Source organism: Colobus angolensis, unplaced genomic scaffold, assembly GCF_000951035.1.
Source record: "Colobus angolensis palliatus isolate OR3802 unplaced genomic scaffold, Cang.pa_1.0 Scaffold31, whole genome shotgun sequence".
Classification (NCBI taxonomy): domain Eukaryota; kingdom Metazoa; phylum Chordata; class Mammalia; order Primates; family Cercopithecidae; genus Colobus; species Colobus angolensis.
Genome location: NW_012116377.1, coordinates 5,229,417 through 5,247,645, shown reverse-complemented (window position 1 = coordinate 5,247,645; position 18,229 = coordinate 5,229,417). Strand labels below are relative to the sequence as shown.

Genomic DNA, 18,229 nt, shown 5'->3' with positions numbered 1-18,229 from the left:
TTGAGAGGTAAAGTCCAGGCTTACCCTGTTTCAGGAAAATTGAAGAAAGAGGAGAACTAATTCTCCTTAAAACCGATTTTCTCCTTGCTCTCTCAGCAAAATGGGCTACAATGTGACTGAAATCTTGCTGCCCTCCCATCCCCTGCCCTTGGCAGAGAGTCAGGGTTGGGACAGCTGCAACCTGTGTTGGATGGAGCCTGATCAATCCTGGGTTCTTGTCCCTAGTTGGGTGACTTTGTTATTTAACCTGCCTCAGCCTTAGTCTTCTTACCTGTACAATGAGGAGATAGGCAATACATTGAATAAATGAATAAAAACAGCTGCAATAATGGTATCATCTGGTGATTATAAGGCTCTCACCCTGGAATCTGAGGAGCTGTGTTCTGAGGTGGGAATGTCTGAAACCTGCCCATTTTGTCCTAGAACACTCACAGGGGGCTTGTAGAGAGCATTTGTTTTATTCTGGACATAAGATCTTGCTGCTCAGAGTTTCAGGATACTGTCGTAGAGCAAAATCAGTAGACTGAGTTCAAATCCCTCTGAACCCTTGCTCCTTGACCTGACTTGGTTACTTCACCTCTCTGAGCCTTTGTTTTCTCTCTTACTCTTTTTTGGACAGGGTCTCACTCTGTCACCCAGGCTGGAGTACAGTGGTGTAATCAGGCCTTGACCTGCAACCTTGACCTCTCTGGGTGCAGGTGATCATCCTACCTCAGCCTCCCAAGTAGCTGGGATTACAGGCCCAGTCTGTTTTCCCATTTGTAATGCCCATATTGCAGAGTTGGTGCTGAGATGCAGGTAAGAGGAGATGAAGACATGTAGACCACCACTGTGCATGTCATAATAGCAGATGTAGAAGTAAAAACTATGGTAACAGCTAATATAATTGAGGATTTCATATGTCTAGGCACTGTTCTAAACCCTTTACATATGTGATCTCATTGAGTCTTCAGTACAATCCAGTAACATAGGCAGTATCATCGTCCTCATATAAGATGAGGAGGCTAAGGCACAGAGAGAGTTGATGTATTTGGCAAATGGTCATAATAATAGTAGGATATTAATTGCCACTGCAGTTTTATATTGTTGATAAAATGTATTTATATTGTTCAATAAATATTTAAAAAGTCACCAGTTGAAAACAAATTTTGGCCAGGCACAGTGGCTCACGCCTGTAATCCTAGTAGCACTTTGGGAGGCTAAGGTGGGAGGATCTCTTGAGGCCAGGAGTTTGAGACCAGCTTGGGCAACACAGCAAGACCCCACCTCTGCAAAAAAATTTAAAAAGTAAGCTGGATATGGTGGCATGCACCTGTGGTACCAGCTACTTGGGAGGCTAGGGCAGGAGGAACCCAGGAATTCAAGGCTGCAGTGAGCTATGATTGTACCACTGTACTCCAGCCTGGGCAACAATAAGACTGTGCCTCTAAAAATAAAAAAATAACAAATAACGGCACAGATTTACCTACGTAACAAACCTGGTCATCCTGCACGTGTACCCCTGAACTTAATATAAGTTGGAAATAAAAATTTTTTTAATTTATTTTAAATTTAATATTATTTCTCCTTCTTATAATGCCCATAGCTTTGATTTTTTAAAAGAATCTGATTTTGAGGTTGCTAAAATATGTTCAAAGTATAATGTTAAGTTTCTCCAGCTGAAATATTTTTTTCTGAACATATTTTATTCCTTCAGTCCCAAAAAGAAAATTACACCTCACAGATAACTTATACTTTGTTAAATGCTGACCCTTGTAAGTTTTTCATTATTTTTGAAATGATTAAGATATACAATTTGCAGAATTGGAAATTGTAATTTTTAAAAGTACTGAGAAACTTTAACCCTATTATAATTATTCTGCAGATCTTTTAAGGATACTGTAGTCAGTACAACTAGATGAAAAACTCTGATAGATTGGGAAATATAGAGGATCATTTATAAGCCGCGATTTTTTTGTCTTATGTTTCCCACCCACTCGCTCGCTACGTCCCTCCAGTCTCAGAGAGATTTCCTACCCTGGGTTCATGGGAATTGGGAAGGACACTGTTTGATTCATTCTATGAAAATACTAGGGATTTTGAAAAAGGCAAGACGGGCCAGTTGTGTCACTTCCTGTCGTCTGATCAAAAGTTTGATGAAGAAAAGAAAGTAACTGAGAGCTGCTGCCAGGCAGCAGGCAGTTGCCTGGTGATGACCCCGGGTTTCCAGTGCTACTCTGGTTCTCAGTGTGGCCAGTCAAGTCCCTCTGACCTCTGGGCTCCTTAGAAGTCCCTGGTGCTGGCTGCCCTGCAGAGAGTCTGCTCAAGAGTCTGGCCTTTTGGAACAAAGACAGCTTGTGGATGCCGAATCAGGCTGCGGATGAAATCCCAACTGGCTCCTGAGTGTTTGGGTCCTATCTGTGCTTAGTTTTCTGGGTCTGTCAATCAGTTTCATTTCCCATCCACAGGATCTCAATAGGCGCGAGAAGCAAGAGGGCCTGATGCGTGGAGCACATGAGTTATTCCCCTACTAGATAGTTGTGTATACCGATAGGATATCGACTGTTGGAGAAGAGGAACAGATTCCTGGTGAATAAAGTGGAAGATGCCCGGATACGGACATTTGCTGCATTAGTCCAACAATATATTAAGCTGTGCCCAAGCTGGGTCTTGTGCTGTGAATACAGATTGAAAACCCAGGCCTTGGTTATGAACCCTCAGCATGGAGCTGGGTGGGGCATAAGGATCAGGGGCAAGTGAACCTGGGGCAGGTGTTCTGGGCAAAACAGGAGCAGGGGCAAAAGCAAGGCAGGGAAAGGGGCGAGAGTCTACCTGGGTCCTACCTTGATCTTTAGATGGGAAATGGGAGAGTTGATGGAGGGGAGGCGGGGAGATTGTGGACTGGGTCCCCACTGAGCAGGGCAGGCTGTGTGGTGTGGGAGTTAAGAGCCTGGGCACCAGGGTTCAGGTCTCTTCTCTGCCGCCTACCTGCTATATAACCATGAGCAGTCAACAGACTTCCCTAAAGCCTTGACTTTCTCATCTGTAAAGTAGGGGCTAGGTAGTGGGGGGTGTTTAAGTTCTAGAGGGAACTTGGATAGTCAGAATTACTCTGGAGAAGTCCTTAAGGAACCCATGAGGCGGAGTGGCCTTGGTTCTGTGGGCACAGCTTCGCCCACCAGAGAGGTAGGCTTGTGGGGCCGGTGCAGGATCCATTCTGCTATGAAGGTGGAGACTGGAAAACAGGCTGGGCCCCCAATGTGTTCCTCCCTCCTTGTTCCCTGCTGGGCTTTATCTCATCCTGCCTCAAGACCCAGTCTCACAGCCCTGTGGCCAGTTCCCAGATTTACTGACAGTTAGGACCCAGAAGACAGTTGGGTGTATCTTCCAGGTAGGGAAGGCTTGGGCTCATCTTGTGTGAGGGAGGCGTGAGTGTCATGGGGCCGTGGGGAGAGGGCGAAAAGCCCAGGAAAGGGTTTATGGAGCACATAGCATGGTGACTGGCACAAGGTAAGTGGGAAGCAACTGGTAATTAAAAAACAGGGATCCTCCAAAGCCACACTGGGGAGTCTTTTTTTTTTTTTTTTCCGGGGGACAGTGGGGCTCTTAGCATGAGAAGGACATGGTCAGGTCTGTGTTTTATTGTATTATTTATTTATTTATGCACTTAAAATTATAATTTTATTCTAGGGCAGATACTGCACACCCCTGTTTAAAATGAAAAGGAACTGACTAATATACAGATAATTTCCTTCCTACTCGTCTTCTGTCTCCCAGCAGACAACCAAGTCATTAGTTTCTTTTGCATTCCCTCAGAAATATTTTATGTGTGTGGAAGCAAATACTTATTCAATATGTGACACCCACACACATGCACACACACACATACACACACACATATACCTTATCCCCTTTTCAACACAAATCACACTCTGCACATTGTGCCTTGCCTTTCTCACTCACTCTGCCTTGGATATCATTCCATAGTGGTAGATAAAGAGCTTCTTCATTCATTTAAATTTGTATATAGTATTCTATCATGGCATTATAGCATTATATACTTATTTTCAACCTGTCCCCTGCTGATGGACATTTATTTGGTTTCCAACATTAGCTGTAACAAACATGCTGCAGGGATGTTTCATGAGCCTGGCTGGGTCAAAGATTATGTGCCTCTGCAGAGGTTATACCAGTTAACCCCCGACCCCTGCTCCTGCTCAGCAGTATATGAATCAGTTATATATTTTTACAAAGTGCCTTTGTAGAGTCTATTTGGAGGATGGAGTTTGGAGGGCCACATCTGAGCTGCAGCAGCCCATTAGGGACTAGCCAACATGCGCCTGCCATGGGCTATGGGAACTGGAGCTGGAACAGAGGAGTCCAGAGGTGAGCTGGTAATTCAGTCGCTATGAGAGGGAGTCTATCAGATGAGTCGAGTCTGTTTTTAATAGTCTATCCTGTTCATGGTAGATGATAGAGTCTGTGTCCATCCTCTCTGTGGCTGTAGCAGAGACCTGGGCCTTCCTGCCCGTGACCTGGCAGGGGAGATGCTGCTGCTGCTGCTGCTGCTGCTGCTGCTACATGCATCTGGGCCTAGCCCTGTGGCCCCAGCTGGCAGGATGAGAGAGAAGGCTGGACAGGGAGAAGCAGAGGGGGAGACAGGAGGGTTGGGGCATGCCTAGGCCTACCTGAAGTCAGAGAGACACACCGTTCTCCTGGGGGAGCCCAGAGGAGCATCACAGGACAGGGGTGACCAAGAGGCCTCTTGAAACAGTGGGAAGAATTCTTCAGCAGTGGCGTCAGGAGCCCTGATTTCTAGTGTCTTCAATACTAGTTGGCTGTGTGATCTAGAGCACATGATCTAGACCCATGTCTCTGAGTCTCCCTTTCTTCATCTGAAACATAAGCTTACTGGAGATTAAGTAAGCTGACCTAGTGTGCATAGTCAGAGTGCCCGAAAAAGAAAGGTCCTCCCTCCTCCATGCCTTCCCTCTATCCCCAGTAGTGGGATAGAATCAGCATCATCAGAATCATTGACAGAGCAGTCTCCTCTGCATTGCCAATGACCATAATCCGATCCTGAAAAATGCTTCATGGGCATTCTTATAAACTCAAAATGTAATTATTCTTCATTTTAATAGGGAAAATGTTTGTATATTCCTGCAGTACGAAGTTACACCCTTCTTGTTGAAATGACTCCAAATCCCATTAAAAAGGAAACAGTCACTTCACTGGCTAATGTTATGTTCCTGACATGATTTATAGCAGTTTCCCTTCATTCACTTTCTGTAACTTGTCTGTCTGCCTGCTGTTGTTCAGCTCAGGTGTGCTGTACGGTAGGATGATGCTCACAAGTGCACACATACGTGTGTGCGCGTGCGCGCACACACACACACACATTTAGTACTTAGTGATTATGACACAGAACCTTAGATGCTCCTAACACCCTAGAAGGAACAGGAGTGAGCTATAGCACTGTGAGGAAAAGATGCTGTCCACTCCCTAATCCTTCCTCTTCCGTCCCCTCTACTTTCTCAGTCCTTCTCTCATTTCTTAGCAAGGGCAAGTATTTAACCATTTGCCAAGCCTAGCACAAAACTTTGTTTTTTTTTTGCCTGCTGAGACATTTCTTCCTCTGTCAAATGGAATGAAAGTTATAGGATTGGTGCAATGGAAAGGCATGGGTTTTGGAGTTAGACGAGCCTATACCTAAACCCAGCCCTGCTGCATGTTAGCAGTGTGACCCTGGGCAAGTTCTCTGTGTTTTATGGGCCTCAGTTTCCTCATCTGTCATGGCAGTTCTGAAGCTTCGGGTCCAAGTGCCTAGCACAGGGCTTGCAGCTGGGAGCTGTGTAGTCACCATTTATTCCACTTTGCTCACTTTTACTACAGGGTTTTGACCTGGGGCATTGGACAACTTGCTGTGGGGCTCACCACCCCTTTTCCCTTTCTAACTTTCTCTTCTCTTATCCCAGGGGCCCAGATCATTGATCTGATGATGCTGGTCATCGATGTAACCAAGGGGATGCAGACCCAGTCAGCGGAATGCCTTGTGATCGGCCAGATTGCCTGCCAGAAGCTGGTTGTGGTGCTGAACAAAATAGACCTCTTAGCTGAAGGAAAGAGACAGGCAGCAGTTGATAAAATGACCAAGAAAATGCAGAAGACCCTAGAGAACACCAAGTAGGTCTGCTCATGAGAGCAATGTTCACTGCATAAGAAGGCTTCTGGGGCCTCCCATGTTCATTTCACAAACATGAATTGGACAGGCAGGTGTCAGCCTCCTGTCCTAGTAAGTGGAATCTCAACCTGGCATTTACTCACATAAGGGCTGCATTAAATCAGGTAAAGGCTAACATGTTTTTAAGAGGCCAAAAACCACAGGAACATAAAGAAACTAGAATTTGATGAGGCACAGCTCACAGGAAGGAGAAGGAACACAGGGACTCTGTGCCCAGTGTGCAAGGCCTGTACCAGGAAGGGTTCAGATCCATTCTGCTTAGATTGTCTTGGTGAAAACTTAGTCCTGCCTACATATATTGGCCATATTTTGGTGCAAGAGAGGCTAGGACTGTGTTCTCTTGCTATCTGCTTCTCTACAACTTGATTGTCAAAAGGGGAAGATGAATTTTGGTGGATGACTGGTTGTTTCTGTTACAGAACCTTATAAAATTGGATGGATAGACAGACAGATGGTTGTTGCTGCTGGTGGCCAGATTAGGGAACACCAAATCACAAAGGACCTTTTTAGCATCTCCTGCCAAGGAGTTTACGTTTGATCTTGTGGAAAGTAGGAAGTTATTAAGGAATTTTATGCAGGGGGTGGCTAGATGAGGTTTTCATTAGGAGATCACTGGCTGCAGGTAGAAGGATGGCGTGAGGAGGATCCAGGAGGCAGCAGAGAGGAGAATGGGGTGTTGGCAGCAGAGGCTACTGAACTGTAGTGGTTTTACTAGGGAGAGAAGGTGTTACTCTGAGTTGAGGCAGAGCATGGAGGGAGGAGGTAGCTCGGGGAGATCCCTAGCAGGAGAATCCACAGCCCTGCTGAAGTAATTGGCCAGGATCACAGTAAGTGTGGAAGAAAACTGGCAGTGCTACCGAGAAGGGCAGGGGAGCTGGAGGCACAGGGGGACTATGAGACAGAAAGCCACCTGGTTGCTCAAGCAGCCACAGGAATGACTAATTCTGATGTGGTCAAGAAAATGAGAAAATGCCCTTGTTGAGCACAGTGTTGACAGACCTCATTGTTTTGTCAATTTCTCTCTTCCTCTCTGGGCCAGTCCCTTTTGATCAATACTAAATAGCGGTCACTGGGAGACAGGGATGCTTCCTCTTTGCTATGCAGCCTGAGACAATATCCTGCCACTTCCACCTCTCCTTCTTCTGCCCGTGGAGGGCAAGCAAGTAGAGAGTGTTTTTGTTTCCCTGTCATAAAGATTGATATGCTTTCCCATTTATGATTTTTTTTTTCAGATCCAACACCTGCAGCTCTCCCTCAGAATTCTCAAGTTGCTTAAATTAAAGCTCCAGTCCTGTGAATGGGCCAAATATGTCATAAAAGATTTCCTAGCGCTGCCTTTTGTTAGCAAAATTCATCAATCCGATAAAATCGACACATTTAGATAAGTGTTGCATAAGAATTCAGACTTTGTTATCCCCAACGGAAGTGGATATGAGACTGTAAAAAGGAAGATAAAAAATTATATCTTCTTTTTAGTGAGTTATTTGATCTCCCTGTCGTTTTATTTACTTGTCAGAAAAGGAAGAACAGGTCTTTTGGACTCCAGTATAAAAACCCAGTACAACTTCAGTACTCAGATACAACCTCAGTATCATTTACTACAGAAATGGGACCTTCAGGGAAGGGCTTAGGGTACGTTTAAGGGTTAATTAATAGTAACAGTTTTGATTAATTAAATTTAAGGAAAATTCTCATTTGCTAGTGTAAATTACGATTTCTATTTTAGTTTATTGGTTGAAGGTCAAATTATGGACTTTATCACACATCCAGAGGCAATTGTCCATCTGAGGGTCCTTGGAAGCCCCTCCTGCCCTCATCCAGCACCAGCAGGCTGGTAGGGAAAGGAGAGGACTGTTATCCTGAGGGGTTGTAATCAGTGGGCATGTGACCTACTGAACATTAGCTTTTACCTCCATGAAGCAAAGAACTTTAAATTATTTTAAGTGACTATTTCCTTTTCTTATGGTCCCTTGTTAAGTAAACCCTTCATAAATGCCAGCCCAGATGTAAAGAAACTTTCTGTCTATAAAGGGAAAATGTGGACTGGTGAGCCATGTACCTATCAAAACGCAAAAAGTGTTCAAAATATTAAATGTATTTTTTTTTTCTGTCCAAAGAGTAATTGAAAGAAAACTTGGAAAATAGAGAAAAGTAGTTAAAAGAAAGAAGAGCCCACCCAAAGATTTCTTTTCTCAAATGGCAGTTGCTGGCATTTTTGGGTTTTTTCTTTTTCTTTTTCTTTTTCTTTTTTTTACTATGCATAGTATTGCCCCCACTTTTTCTTCCACATTTTTTATTGTGGTAAAATACATATAACATAATGTTTATCATTTTAACCACATGTAAGTGTATAATTCAGAGCTATCAAATACATTCACAGTGCTGTGTACCTATCCCCACTATATATACCCCAAGCTTTTTCATGACCTCCAATATAAACTCTATATCCATTAAGCAATAACTGCCCTTTCTCCCTTTCCCACTACCCTGGGAACCTCTATTCTGCTTCTCATCTCTATGAATTTGCCTGTTCTAGGTACCTTTTATCAGTGGAATAATATACTATTTGGCCTTTTGTGTCTGGATTATTTCACTTAGCATAATATTTTTAAGGTCCATCCATACTGTAACATGTGTCAGAATTTCACTCCTTTTTGTGGCTGTGTAGTGTTTTATTATGTCTGTATACCACATTTTATTTATCCATTCTTCTGTTGGTAGACACTTGGGTTGCTTCCTGGCTGTTGTGAATAATGCTGCTATGAACATGGATGTATAGATATTTATTCAATTTTCTGCTTTCAGTTCCTCTCAGTATATCCTGGGAGGTATGAAGTGGTATATCATCATAGTTTTCATTTGCATTTCCCTAGTGACTAATGATATTGAGCATCTTTTCATGGGTTAATGACCATTTGTGTATCCTTTTTTGAGAAATGTCTATTCAAGTCCTTTGCACATTTTTAGGTTGGGTTGTTTTCTGTTGTTGTTGTTGTTGTTGTTGAATTGTAGTAGTTATTTATGTATTCTGGACATTAATCCCTTGTCAGAGATATGATTTGCAAGTATTTTCTCTTATTTTGTAGATTGTCTTTTTACTTCATTGATAGTGTCCTTTGATACACAGAACTTCCTAATTTAGATGAAGTCTAATTTATCTATTTTTTTAATTGCCTGTGCTTTTGGAGTCATATCCATGAAACTGTTGCCAAATCCTGTGTCATAAAGATTTTTCCCCAGTGTTTTTTTCTAAGAATTTTGTAGCTTTAGCTCTTAAGTTTAGGTCTCTGACCCATTTTGAGTTGATTTTTGTATACAATGGTTATTTTGCATGTGGATATCCAGTTTTCCAAGCACTATTTGTTGAAAAGATTGTCTTTTCCCTTTTTAACTTTGTAAAAAATCAACTGACTATATATGTGTGGGTTTATTTCTAGGCTTTCTCCTCTATTCCATTGGTCTATCTGGCTGTCCTTAGGCTAGTGCCACACTCCTTTGATGACTATAGCTTTGTAGTAAGTTTCAAAGTCAGAAAGTATGACTCTTCTATCTTTGTTCTTTTTCAAGATTGTTTTGGCTATTTGGGGCTCCTTGCAGTTCCACATTAATTTGAGAATCTGCTTTTCAACATTTCTGTGGAAAAGTTATTGGAATTTTGATAGGTATTGCATTGCATCTGTAGGTCTCTTTGAGTAGTATTGACATCTTAACAGCATTAAATCTTCTAATCCTTGAACATAGGATATGTTTTTGTTTAGGTCATCTTTAATTTTTTTTTTAGCAATATTTTGTAGTTTTTAGCATACAAGGCTTTTGTCTCTTAGATTTATTCCTAAGTACTGGATTCTTTTTGAGGCCCTTGTAAAGGAATTATTTTCGTAATTTATTTTGGATTGTTCATGGCTAGTGGATAGAAACACACCTGATTTTTGAACTTGTACCCTGCAACTTTGCTGAATCCTCCCTCCACCTTTTCTTAACATAGAATTGTAGTCATGAGGCATGTACATTTTTATTTCTGCTTTTATTACTTAACATTTTATGTAGCATTTGCTCATGTAACCACCACTCTGTTGACCTACTAGACTGGCTTAAGTTTCTGTTCTTAAAAATAAAGCCTTGAGGTGAACATCTTTGTACATCATTAAATTGTATTTTCACTTTTTTCCTCATGATAGATTTGCAGGTGTGAGATTACTAGATCAAAGGGTCTGAACATTTCTAAACTTTTTGCTGTGCATTGCCATATTATTTTCTGGAAGTATTCTACCATTTTACACAGGTGTCAGCAGATTACTTTGGTATACTTGAAACTGAGTAGAAAATGGTGTTTTAGTAGAAATGGTAACTTAGTAGAAATGGTATTTTATTCTTGTTTTAATATGTGGTTCCTTATTTCCTTAAGTGTTTTGAACAGTTGTGCTTTTGTATGTGTGAATTATGCCCATGTAAAAATTTTGTCTGTTTGCCTCTTGCAATTTTAATGTTTTTTTTTAATTTTTGGGAGTGTTTAATGTTAGTAAAGATATTGCTGTTAACCCTTTTCCTATCATAAGTCTTTGGCATTTGTTGTCTTTCCATTTTAGTTGCTTTTTTTGACATACAGAAGTTTCTAATTTTTATGTAGTCAAACTCTTTGATTGTTTTTCTTTGTGCTTCTTTATCTCTGAAAGCATTTAAAATTACTCTTGCATAAGCATTTATCAATGTTAACAGAAATCAAAATAGAAGATAAAAATGTACCCACAATCTTCTCAATGCATCAAATTAAAGTGTTTTTCCCCCAGGATCCCTGTCAGTCTTTCCTGCTTGTACATAATTTGAGGTAGTTGTTATCACAGCATTGACACTGTTCTGTGTTCTAGGCTTTTCTGTTTATTTTTCCACTAAATGTTATCATCTGACAGCATCCTTGATACATCATTCCCCCAGACTCCCTTTGTGTTTCTTCCTGCTTTTTAAACACTTTCTATTTCTTTCTCTCTGTTTTAGCCAGAGCCCTCTGTCTGGAGCCCACCAGGGACTCCCTTGATCCTGCCTCCCTCCCTGTGAATGGGATGAATGCCAATCTCAAGGAATTTCTCTGCTACTGAGTGGACTTTGACTAGATGTGTTTTCCATACTAGCTTTGTGGCTGACTAACTGTGTGTGCTTGGGTAACTCACTCCATCTCTCTGAGCTGCTATTTCTTCCTTTGTAAAAGGGGCACTGAAAAGTTCAGTCTTACAGCGTTTAATATAAGGGAGCATTTGACATGGAGCCTGGCACACCTGGATGTGTAAGAATAATAGCTGTAACGTGGAGCAACTGCTGTGTACTTGGCACTGTCCTAGGGGTTTCCCATACGTAGTTCATGGAATCAGTCGGATCCTTACAGTTTCCTCAGAGGTAGGTTTTGTGTCTGGCTTGACTACTTGACTATCAAGTGAGACTTGATAAATGTTGGCTGCTTTGAAATCTATCCCAAAGCTAAAATTTGTTTATATTCTATTTGTTTATATATCTTTATATGGATTATAAATTCATATATATATACATATATATACACACACATACATACACATATATATTTATCTGAAACTTTTTTTGTGTGCTAATGAACGTCAGCCTGCATGCACAGTCAGCACATCTAGACCCAGCAAGCACCGCAACATATTGTAGCTGCCAGGGAAGTCTGGAGGAGACAGTGGGATGACAGAGACAGAAGTCCTTAAATGAGCTCTGGGTCAGCTCCTGCCTGCACTACAGAACTGTGCAGCTGCTGTCTCTGGCTGGAGCCCCTTGTACTCCCAGACACCAATCCAGTGGCTGCTAAACTCTACTCCCCAGGGCTTCATGGGGCTGGGTCTCCCTTGTACAGCCAGAAGCCAGGGTGCCCTAGTGTGTAGCATGTTCAGGGTGTCAGGAAGGCCAGCTTCTCTTGAGTCTGGGAAAGGGCCAGACACCTGGCCCAACACACTGTTATATTCTATTACTATACATTGCCCAAAAGGGTTTGGATAAAGATAATTGAATTTCCAAAAGCTTTATGGGTAATCTCTGGAATTCCCCATGCACGTTCCTACGACTCTGTGTCCCTCTGAGCCTCTGGCTCAGGGCGTGGAAGCAGAGCCAGTGTACATGGCTGGGTCTTGGCTCCATCAGCTCTGCTTAGTGCTAAGAATAGATTTTTGTCCTACCCGTCTCTTTCTCCTATGGGAGAGGCCTGGACTCTGGGCTCCTGCAGACCAGCCACTTACTCCCTGGGCTCCCTGGGCAAGTCATAGCTTCTCTGAATATAGTACCTGAGCCCCTGCCCATGGACTATTGAGATGGTATGGACACCACCAAGCCTGGTGCCTGGTACAGAGCAGGTCTACAGAGAAGTCTGAGTTCTTTTCCTGCCTTTCCTGTTTTCTCTTCTGTGTTTCTTTTCTTCTTCTCTGTATCTGTTCCTCAGTGTTATTTTCTCCTTTTCCTCTTTCCTTCCCTCTCCTCACAGTTCCTTCCTTTGTGAATTATTTTTCCCTCCCTTGTTCCTTTTGCAAGCTCTCTTTTCTCCTGGGTATTGCTTTTCTCAAGGCAAAGACCTAAGCCCCGCTACTTCTGTGGGGGCAGCGCGTCATGTCTGAGCTACTCTAGAACTGATTGACGGGTGGGTCTCTGGCCCTGTTTGGAATCTCCTTACTGAACTGAAGTCATCTTGTCACACTGACCTTTGGAGCAATGAGGGGCCCCTGAGATTGTTTAAGTTGCTCTTTAGGGAACTCCAGCCTCCTCAAAGTTACTTCTCTTGTCTTTAAAAAAGAAAAAAATCTGATTTTCTTCAAGGGCTCCCAACCAGGCCAGGGCAGTGGGGTGAGGTTTCAAAGGCTAGTTGAATTAAGCTCCTCCCAACTGAGGAGCCTCCCATGCAGTTGGGCAGGAGATCCTGAGTACCTGGACGATGGCGGAGGTAGGCTAGGGAATTTGCTTTGTGTCAGAGTTAAATGCCAGAGCTGAAGTGGCTCCTCAGAGTAGCAAGGGGATTCTGAAGAAGGCAAGTTTGCTTCTGGCTGGGGAGTCAGGAATGAGGACTAACTGTAGAAGGGCATGTGATGACTAAGCAGGGGTGAGGTTCAAAATATGGCGCACAGGCCAGGAACTGGTCACTGGGAAGAGGTGCCGTCATCTGTGGCTGGTGTGCGGGTACAGACGGCTGGTGGTTGCAGTAGTTTCCAGGGTTCCTCGTGAGTTCCAAACGGCACTTTTATACGTGTTAACCGATTCAGTCTGGGAGACAACCCTGTGATCTAGGTCATGCCATCTCCTGTTGGGCAGGGAAATGGGGGCTGAGTGAGGTGAAATCGCATAAACTGGCTGTGGAATGGAAATTAGTCCTAGATTTCTTGCTGGAATCCTGCCTCAGGCTGCCATTGCCTGGGTGAGGTTTGCCTAGGAGAGGAAGGGAAGGAGGTGAGGGCAACAGTGTGAGCTTGAGTTTTAAAAATCCAGTTACCCAGGGCTTTTGCTGTGATGAGTCAGTGTGGAGAGACTGGAGCAGACCCCAGAGGGCCTTGTGCACCACCCTGGGCCCGGGCTTCATCCCGGGACAGTCACAGAGTCCTGAGAGTGGGGAGGGGAGAAGACCAGCACCTCAGAGTAGTGCTGCTAGAAGGTTCTCACAGCTGTGGTCTGTGCACACACTTTGGAAAGCAATTGGGAGGCCTGGGGTGAGAAGAGCCTGACCCAGAGTGGAACCCATTAAGAATGAAAATCAGGATGGATTGGAGCAAGATCCTAAGAGGAGAACCGATTAGATGCAGTGACTGATGAGAGACATCGGTGACCATGCAGTCAGAGAGGACTAATTCAGAGGCCAGGGCAATACCATCCTATATCAGAGGCCAGGAATTAGAGGCCAGGAGGCAGCCTGATGGCAGATGGCAGGGTAGAGCTAGAGTGCTGGAAAGGGGGCTTGGCTGGAGATGCTGGTTTGGGAATGGTCCACAGAGGGGCTGTGGTCCCCATGGTCAGCATGCAGGGGAAGAGCTGGGCTCTCGAGCCACTCTTTGGGGAGGCCTGCAGTGGGCGCATGAGTGATGAAGAAGGGCCTCTCGGGACGTGAAGGATAGTCAAGGGCCATGGAAATAAAGGTATGGGGTTGTCAGGGAGGAGGGAAGAATGCCACTTCTGGATAGTCACCTGGTCAGATGCCACAGGGGAAAGCAAGTGCAAGGGAAGAGCACTGAGTTGACCACCGGGAGCTGCTCTTGACCTTCAGGAACTTGTTTCTCTGCCATGATTCCCTGAACCCTGGCCCCCATTCCTCTTAGTGTCACCTGGAATTGGCACCCTGGTCTGGTGCCCCAGCCCCTCACCACCATTGCTCTTGGGAGCCCTTTGTGTGTTCATCGTGCACGTTCCATGGAGACTGGCACAGAGGAAGTGCTTAGTAAATGTCCTGCACTTAAAAGAGAAGGAGACAGAAGTGACCTTGTAAGAAAATCAGCCATAAGCTCTAGTGGGTAAACAGAAGTGGGATTTGTTTTGAAATATGAGAAGAAGGAGAAATTGGATATTGATTGAAAGTGGCAGGATGGAGGTGTCAAGCAAGAGGGCTTTTGTCCCAAGAGGAGAGAAATCTGGGGCTGTAGGAGGCTCTAGATGTGAGTCCAGGGAAGAGCGTGGAGGGGCTGGGGAGCGGGGCTGGGGCTGGGGTGTCAGCATGGGTTCCTGGGAGGCCCCCATAGACCTGGCAGCAAGCTTGGGCTCTTCCCTTCAGGTGCTTCTTCTTGAGCTGGATCCTTTGCCTGGCTTCTGTTTGGGGCCACAGTGGGGGAATGTGAGGGGTGGCCGAGGGTCTGAGGAAGATGAAGGCAGTATTACGCAGAGTGAGGGATGTGCACCACATGTCACACAAGATCCATCTGGGACTGTGCTTGGATGTGGCAAAATTGCAATGAAAGTTAATCCTCCTTCAGTTATCTTTAAATCTCTTTTATTAAGTCAGAAAAAAGTCTCAAATTGGTACTGTTATGTCTTAAAGATTTCCCTAACTTTTTAACCAGCCTCAGCGCCTTCAGCAGGTAATAGTATCTAGCTAGAATTTAATAGCTCTATTTTATTTTCTGTGTGTTTATTTTTGTAGCTACAGTAGTAGAAGATTTCTTGTCCCCTGAGATTGGGCTATGGTTGGTTAATCAAAAAAAGTCCCTTAGAGCAGAGGATCATAAAAAATGACACATTCATGCCTTAAACATAGTATTTTAACTTAAAACATGTACATGCATATTTATTTAATAAAATCAACAATGAAAGCTGTAACAGAAGAAATACAGCATTCTCAGCATCGTGCCTCCCTTTCCTCATCAGCACCAAGACACTGGCAGCCGGGCCAGGCTCATCTGGGGCTTCTTGGCTACATGTGGATTTGAGTTCTGAATGGGCCTGACTCCTCTTCTTCAGGCTGTGCTTTTGAAGAATGTTTGGTTTTTGTGTCATTTATAATTTTAATTTTCCATACATGATCGCTTATAATCTATATGTTATCTTTAATTCATTTGGTCTGAGTACAGTTAAGTAAGCTATATTCTGTATGTTCTTCTTAGTATGTATGTATGTATGTATGTAATTTATTTATTTATTTTTGAGACAGAGTCTCACTGTGTTGCCCAGTCTGGATCTCACTATAACCTTGAACTCCTGGGCTCAAGTGATCCTTCTGCTTCACCCTCTTAAGAAGCCGGGACTATAGGCATGCGCTACCACACCTGGCTAATTTTTAACACTTGTTTTATAGATGGGTTCTCTCTGTGTTGCCCAGGCTGGTGTAGAACTCCTGGCCTCAAGTGATCCTCCTGCCTCTGCCTCCCAAAGTGCTGGTATTACAGGTGTGAGCCACCATACCTGGCCCAGAATTTATGTTTTTGAAAGCTTTGGAGTTTGCTGATTTGGCAATAAGGAAAAGTTGTAGCGTGCAGTCTCCAGTCGCATCATTGTGGGCAGCAACTGTGATCATTCTGGCTTTTTCTATCCAAGTGTGGCATACTTTTCTTTTCATGTGATTGTTTCTCTTGGTCACATCTTCTAAGTTTGTGCGGTTTTCTCAGTGTTGCAGAGGTGCTCTCTAGTAAGATTTCCCAGAGAAAGCCTCAGTGACTGACTTTAATTCTGTTGTGAGTGTTTGAGCAGCAGTTTCCTTCTCTTTGCTCAGATGCTCTTCAGAGGGACTCCACAGCTTTGTTCCACCTGTCACTTGCTGGTATGTGTACTGCCCAGCCCGTCTTTTCTTCCAGGATGAGCCCACTAACTAGAGCTCCAAGTCACCTTTCATCTATAAATCACTCCCGAATGCAGTGCACTGCCCACAATTTCAGTGAAGCAAGATTTACAAAGTCTGAGTACAGAATTTTTCTGTTTTCACACAACCTCCCTGTAAGTCTTCTCTGGTTTTCTTATCCACACCTAATTTAACACTAGATTTTAAGGAGATTTGTCTTTATCACACCTTTTCAGAGCATTCAATTTAGTTTTCACAGAAACAGCTATTTTCACACTGTTATTTCATGATACTAAATTAAATTATGTTATTTCAGTGAAACTTATAATGGGCATTACCAACTTTACAGCATAACCAGGTTCAGCATAGAGGTCAGGAGGCAAAAGTGCAGGAAGTACTCACCTCTTGAGCGTGACCTGTGCACATCATGCTGTCTCCCCAGCATGGGGGTTTGGCGTGCTAGGAGCCAGGAGCAGGTTTTGCAGAGGGAGTGCAGAGCATTGCCTCATGGATGTCCTTAAAGGGGCCAGTGGTGCCACCTTTTATTTGTGGCATGTGGTGGTTTTCCATTTAGATAGTGACATGAAATTGTGTTTTAAGATAAATATATTTAAGTAAGAACATTAATTCTTTTAAGGAAAATAAATGAGTAAAGAATAGCTCAGGTGGCACACAAATTTGACAAAGCTTGTGAAGAGGATGTGGGACAATTGGTCTATGTGCAGGTCAGCCCTGAGAGAGGAGGAGGAGGGGAGGGAGCAGAGCGACCTTGACGTTTTGTCATCCCCTCTTTGTGACCAGGCTGGCACTGGGCTCAGTCTTCTGGTCTTGTGTTTTGAAAGACCATTGATGCCATCTTCCAGGTCAGTATCCCTGGGGAGGGGATGCTGGAGGTCGTTCTGGGGATCCCAGCACCGTGGGAAGGACAGGGCTCTGGAATAGGGCTTTTGGGTCCAAAGTGCTGAGCTCTGGATTCCTCCTTGCTTCTGCCATTTGCTTCACCAGTGACCCTTTAGCAATCATTTGACCCTCTGTGCTTCAGTTTCCTCATCTCTAAAATGATATTATACCTGACATCATTGCTGTGAGGATTAAATGGAGTCATGTGAAAGCATCTAGCCAGGTGCTGTGTGCATGGTGGGTGCTTCACCATTATTTGGAGAATGAATGTATGACTCTGAATGTGGGAATGATGACAGCAGTTCTTCCTACCTCAGAGGGTTGTTAAGGATTCAATAAATTTATGTCTGCAATTTGAAAGTGGTAGCAAACTATCATAATATTGGGTACTATAATTATAGCTATCATCATTTTTTCACTGGTTTGAGAACTAAAATTACATATATTTAATGTATGTAATTAAGGGCAAGGGTTTTGTTAATCTGGCTACAGGAATTACATATATGTTCCCTGATCCTTGAAGATCAGCTACTTTCCAAATTCTCATATGGATTTGAGAAGAGACACATGCCCCTGCCTCCAGCCTAGGCTGATGGAGGATTGTTCTCATGATAGTCTCAGGTGGAAAGTAAACTCAGAGTTGGCTTTAAATCACAGCCCCACCACTCATTAGCCTGTGGCCTGGAACAAGCTACCAAAGCTGGCCAAACTTTTAGGACCCTCTTCTACGAAATAGGGGGAAGAAGAATAATACCCACCTTACAGGATTGTGATGAGGAGATGGGGATTGGAAAGCTTCTAGCACAATTGCTTGTACCGTTGGTGCTCAGTAAAGTGTCCTGTCTCTTTCTGTCACTCCCACTGTGTTG

At 43.6% G+C, this 18,229-nt stretch overlaps 1 protein-coding gene across 1 annotated transcript in view; it reads left to right on the top strand.

The window, feature by feature from the left end:
• The window catches only part of EEFSEC (eukaryotic elongation factor, selenocysteine-tRNA-specific), a 255,237-nt gene that overhangs the window by 87,429 nt on the left and 149,579 nt on the right, over positions 1-18,229 (top strand). Inside the window, exon 2 of the mRNA XM_011950728.1 lies at positions 5,955-6,162. Coding sequence (XP_011806118.1) covers positions 5,955-6,162 — 208 coding nt within the window. The remainder of the gene's footprint in view (positions 1-5,954; positions 6,163-18,229) is intronic.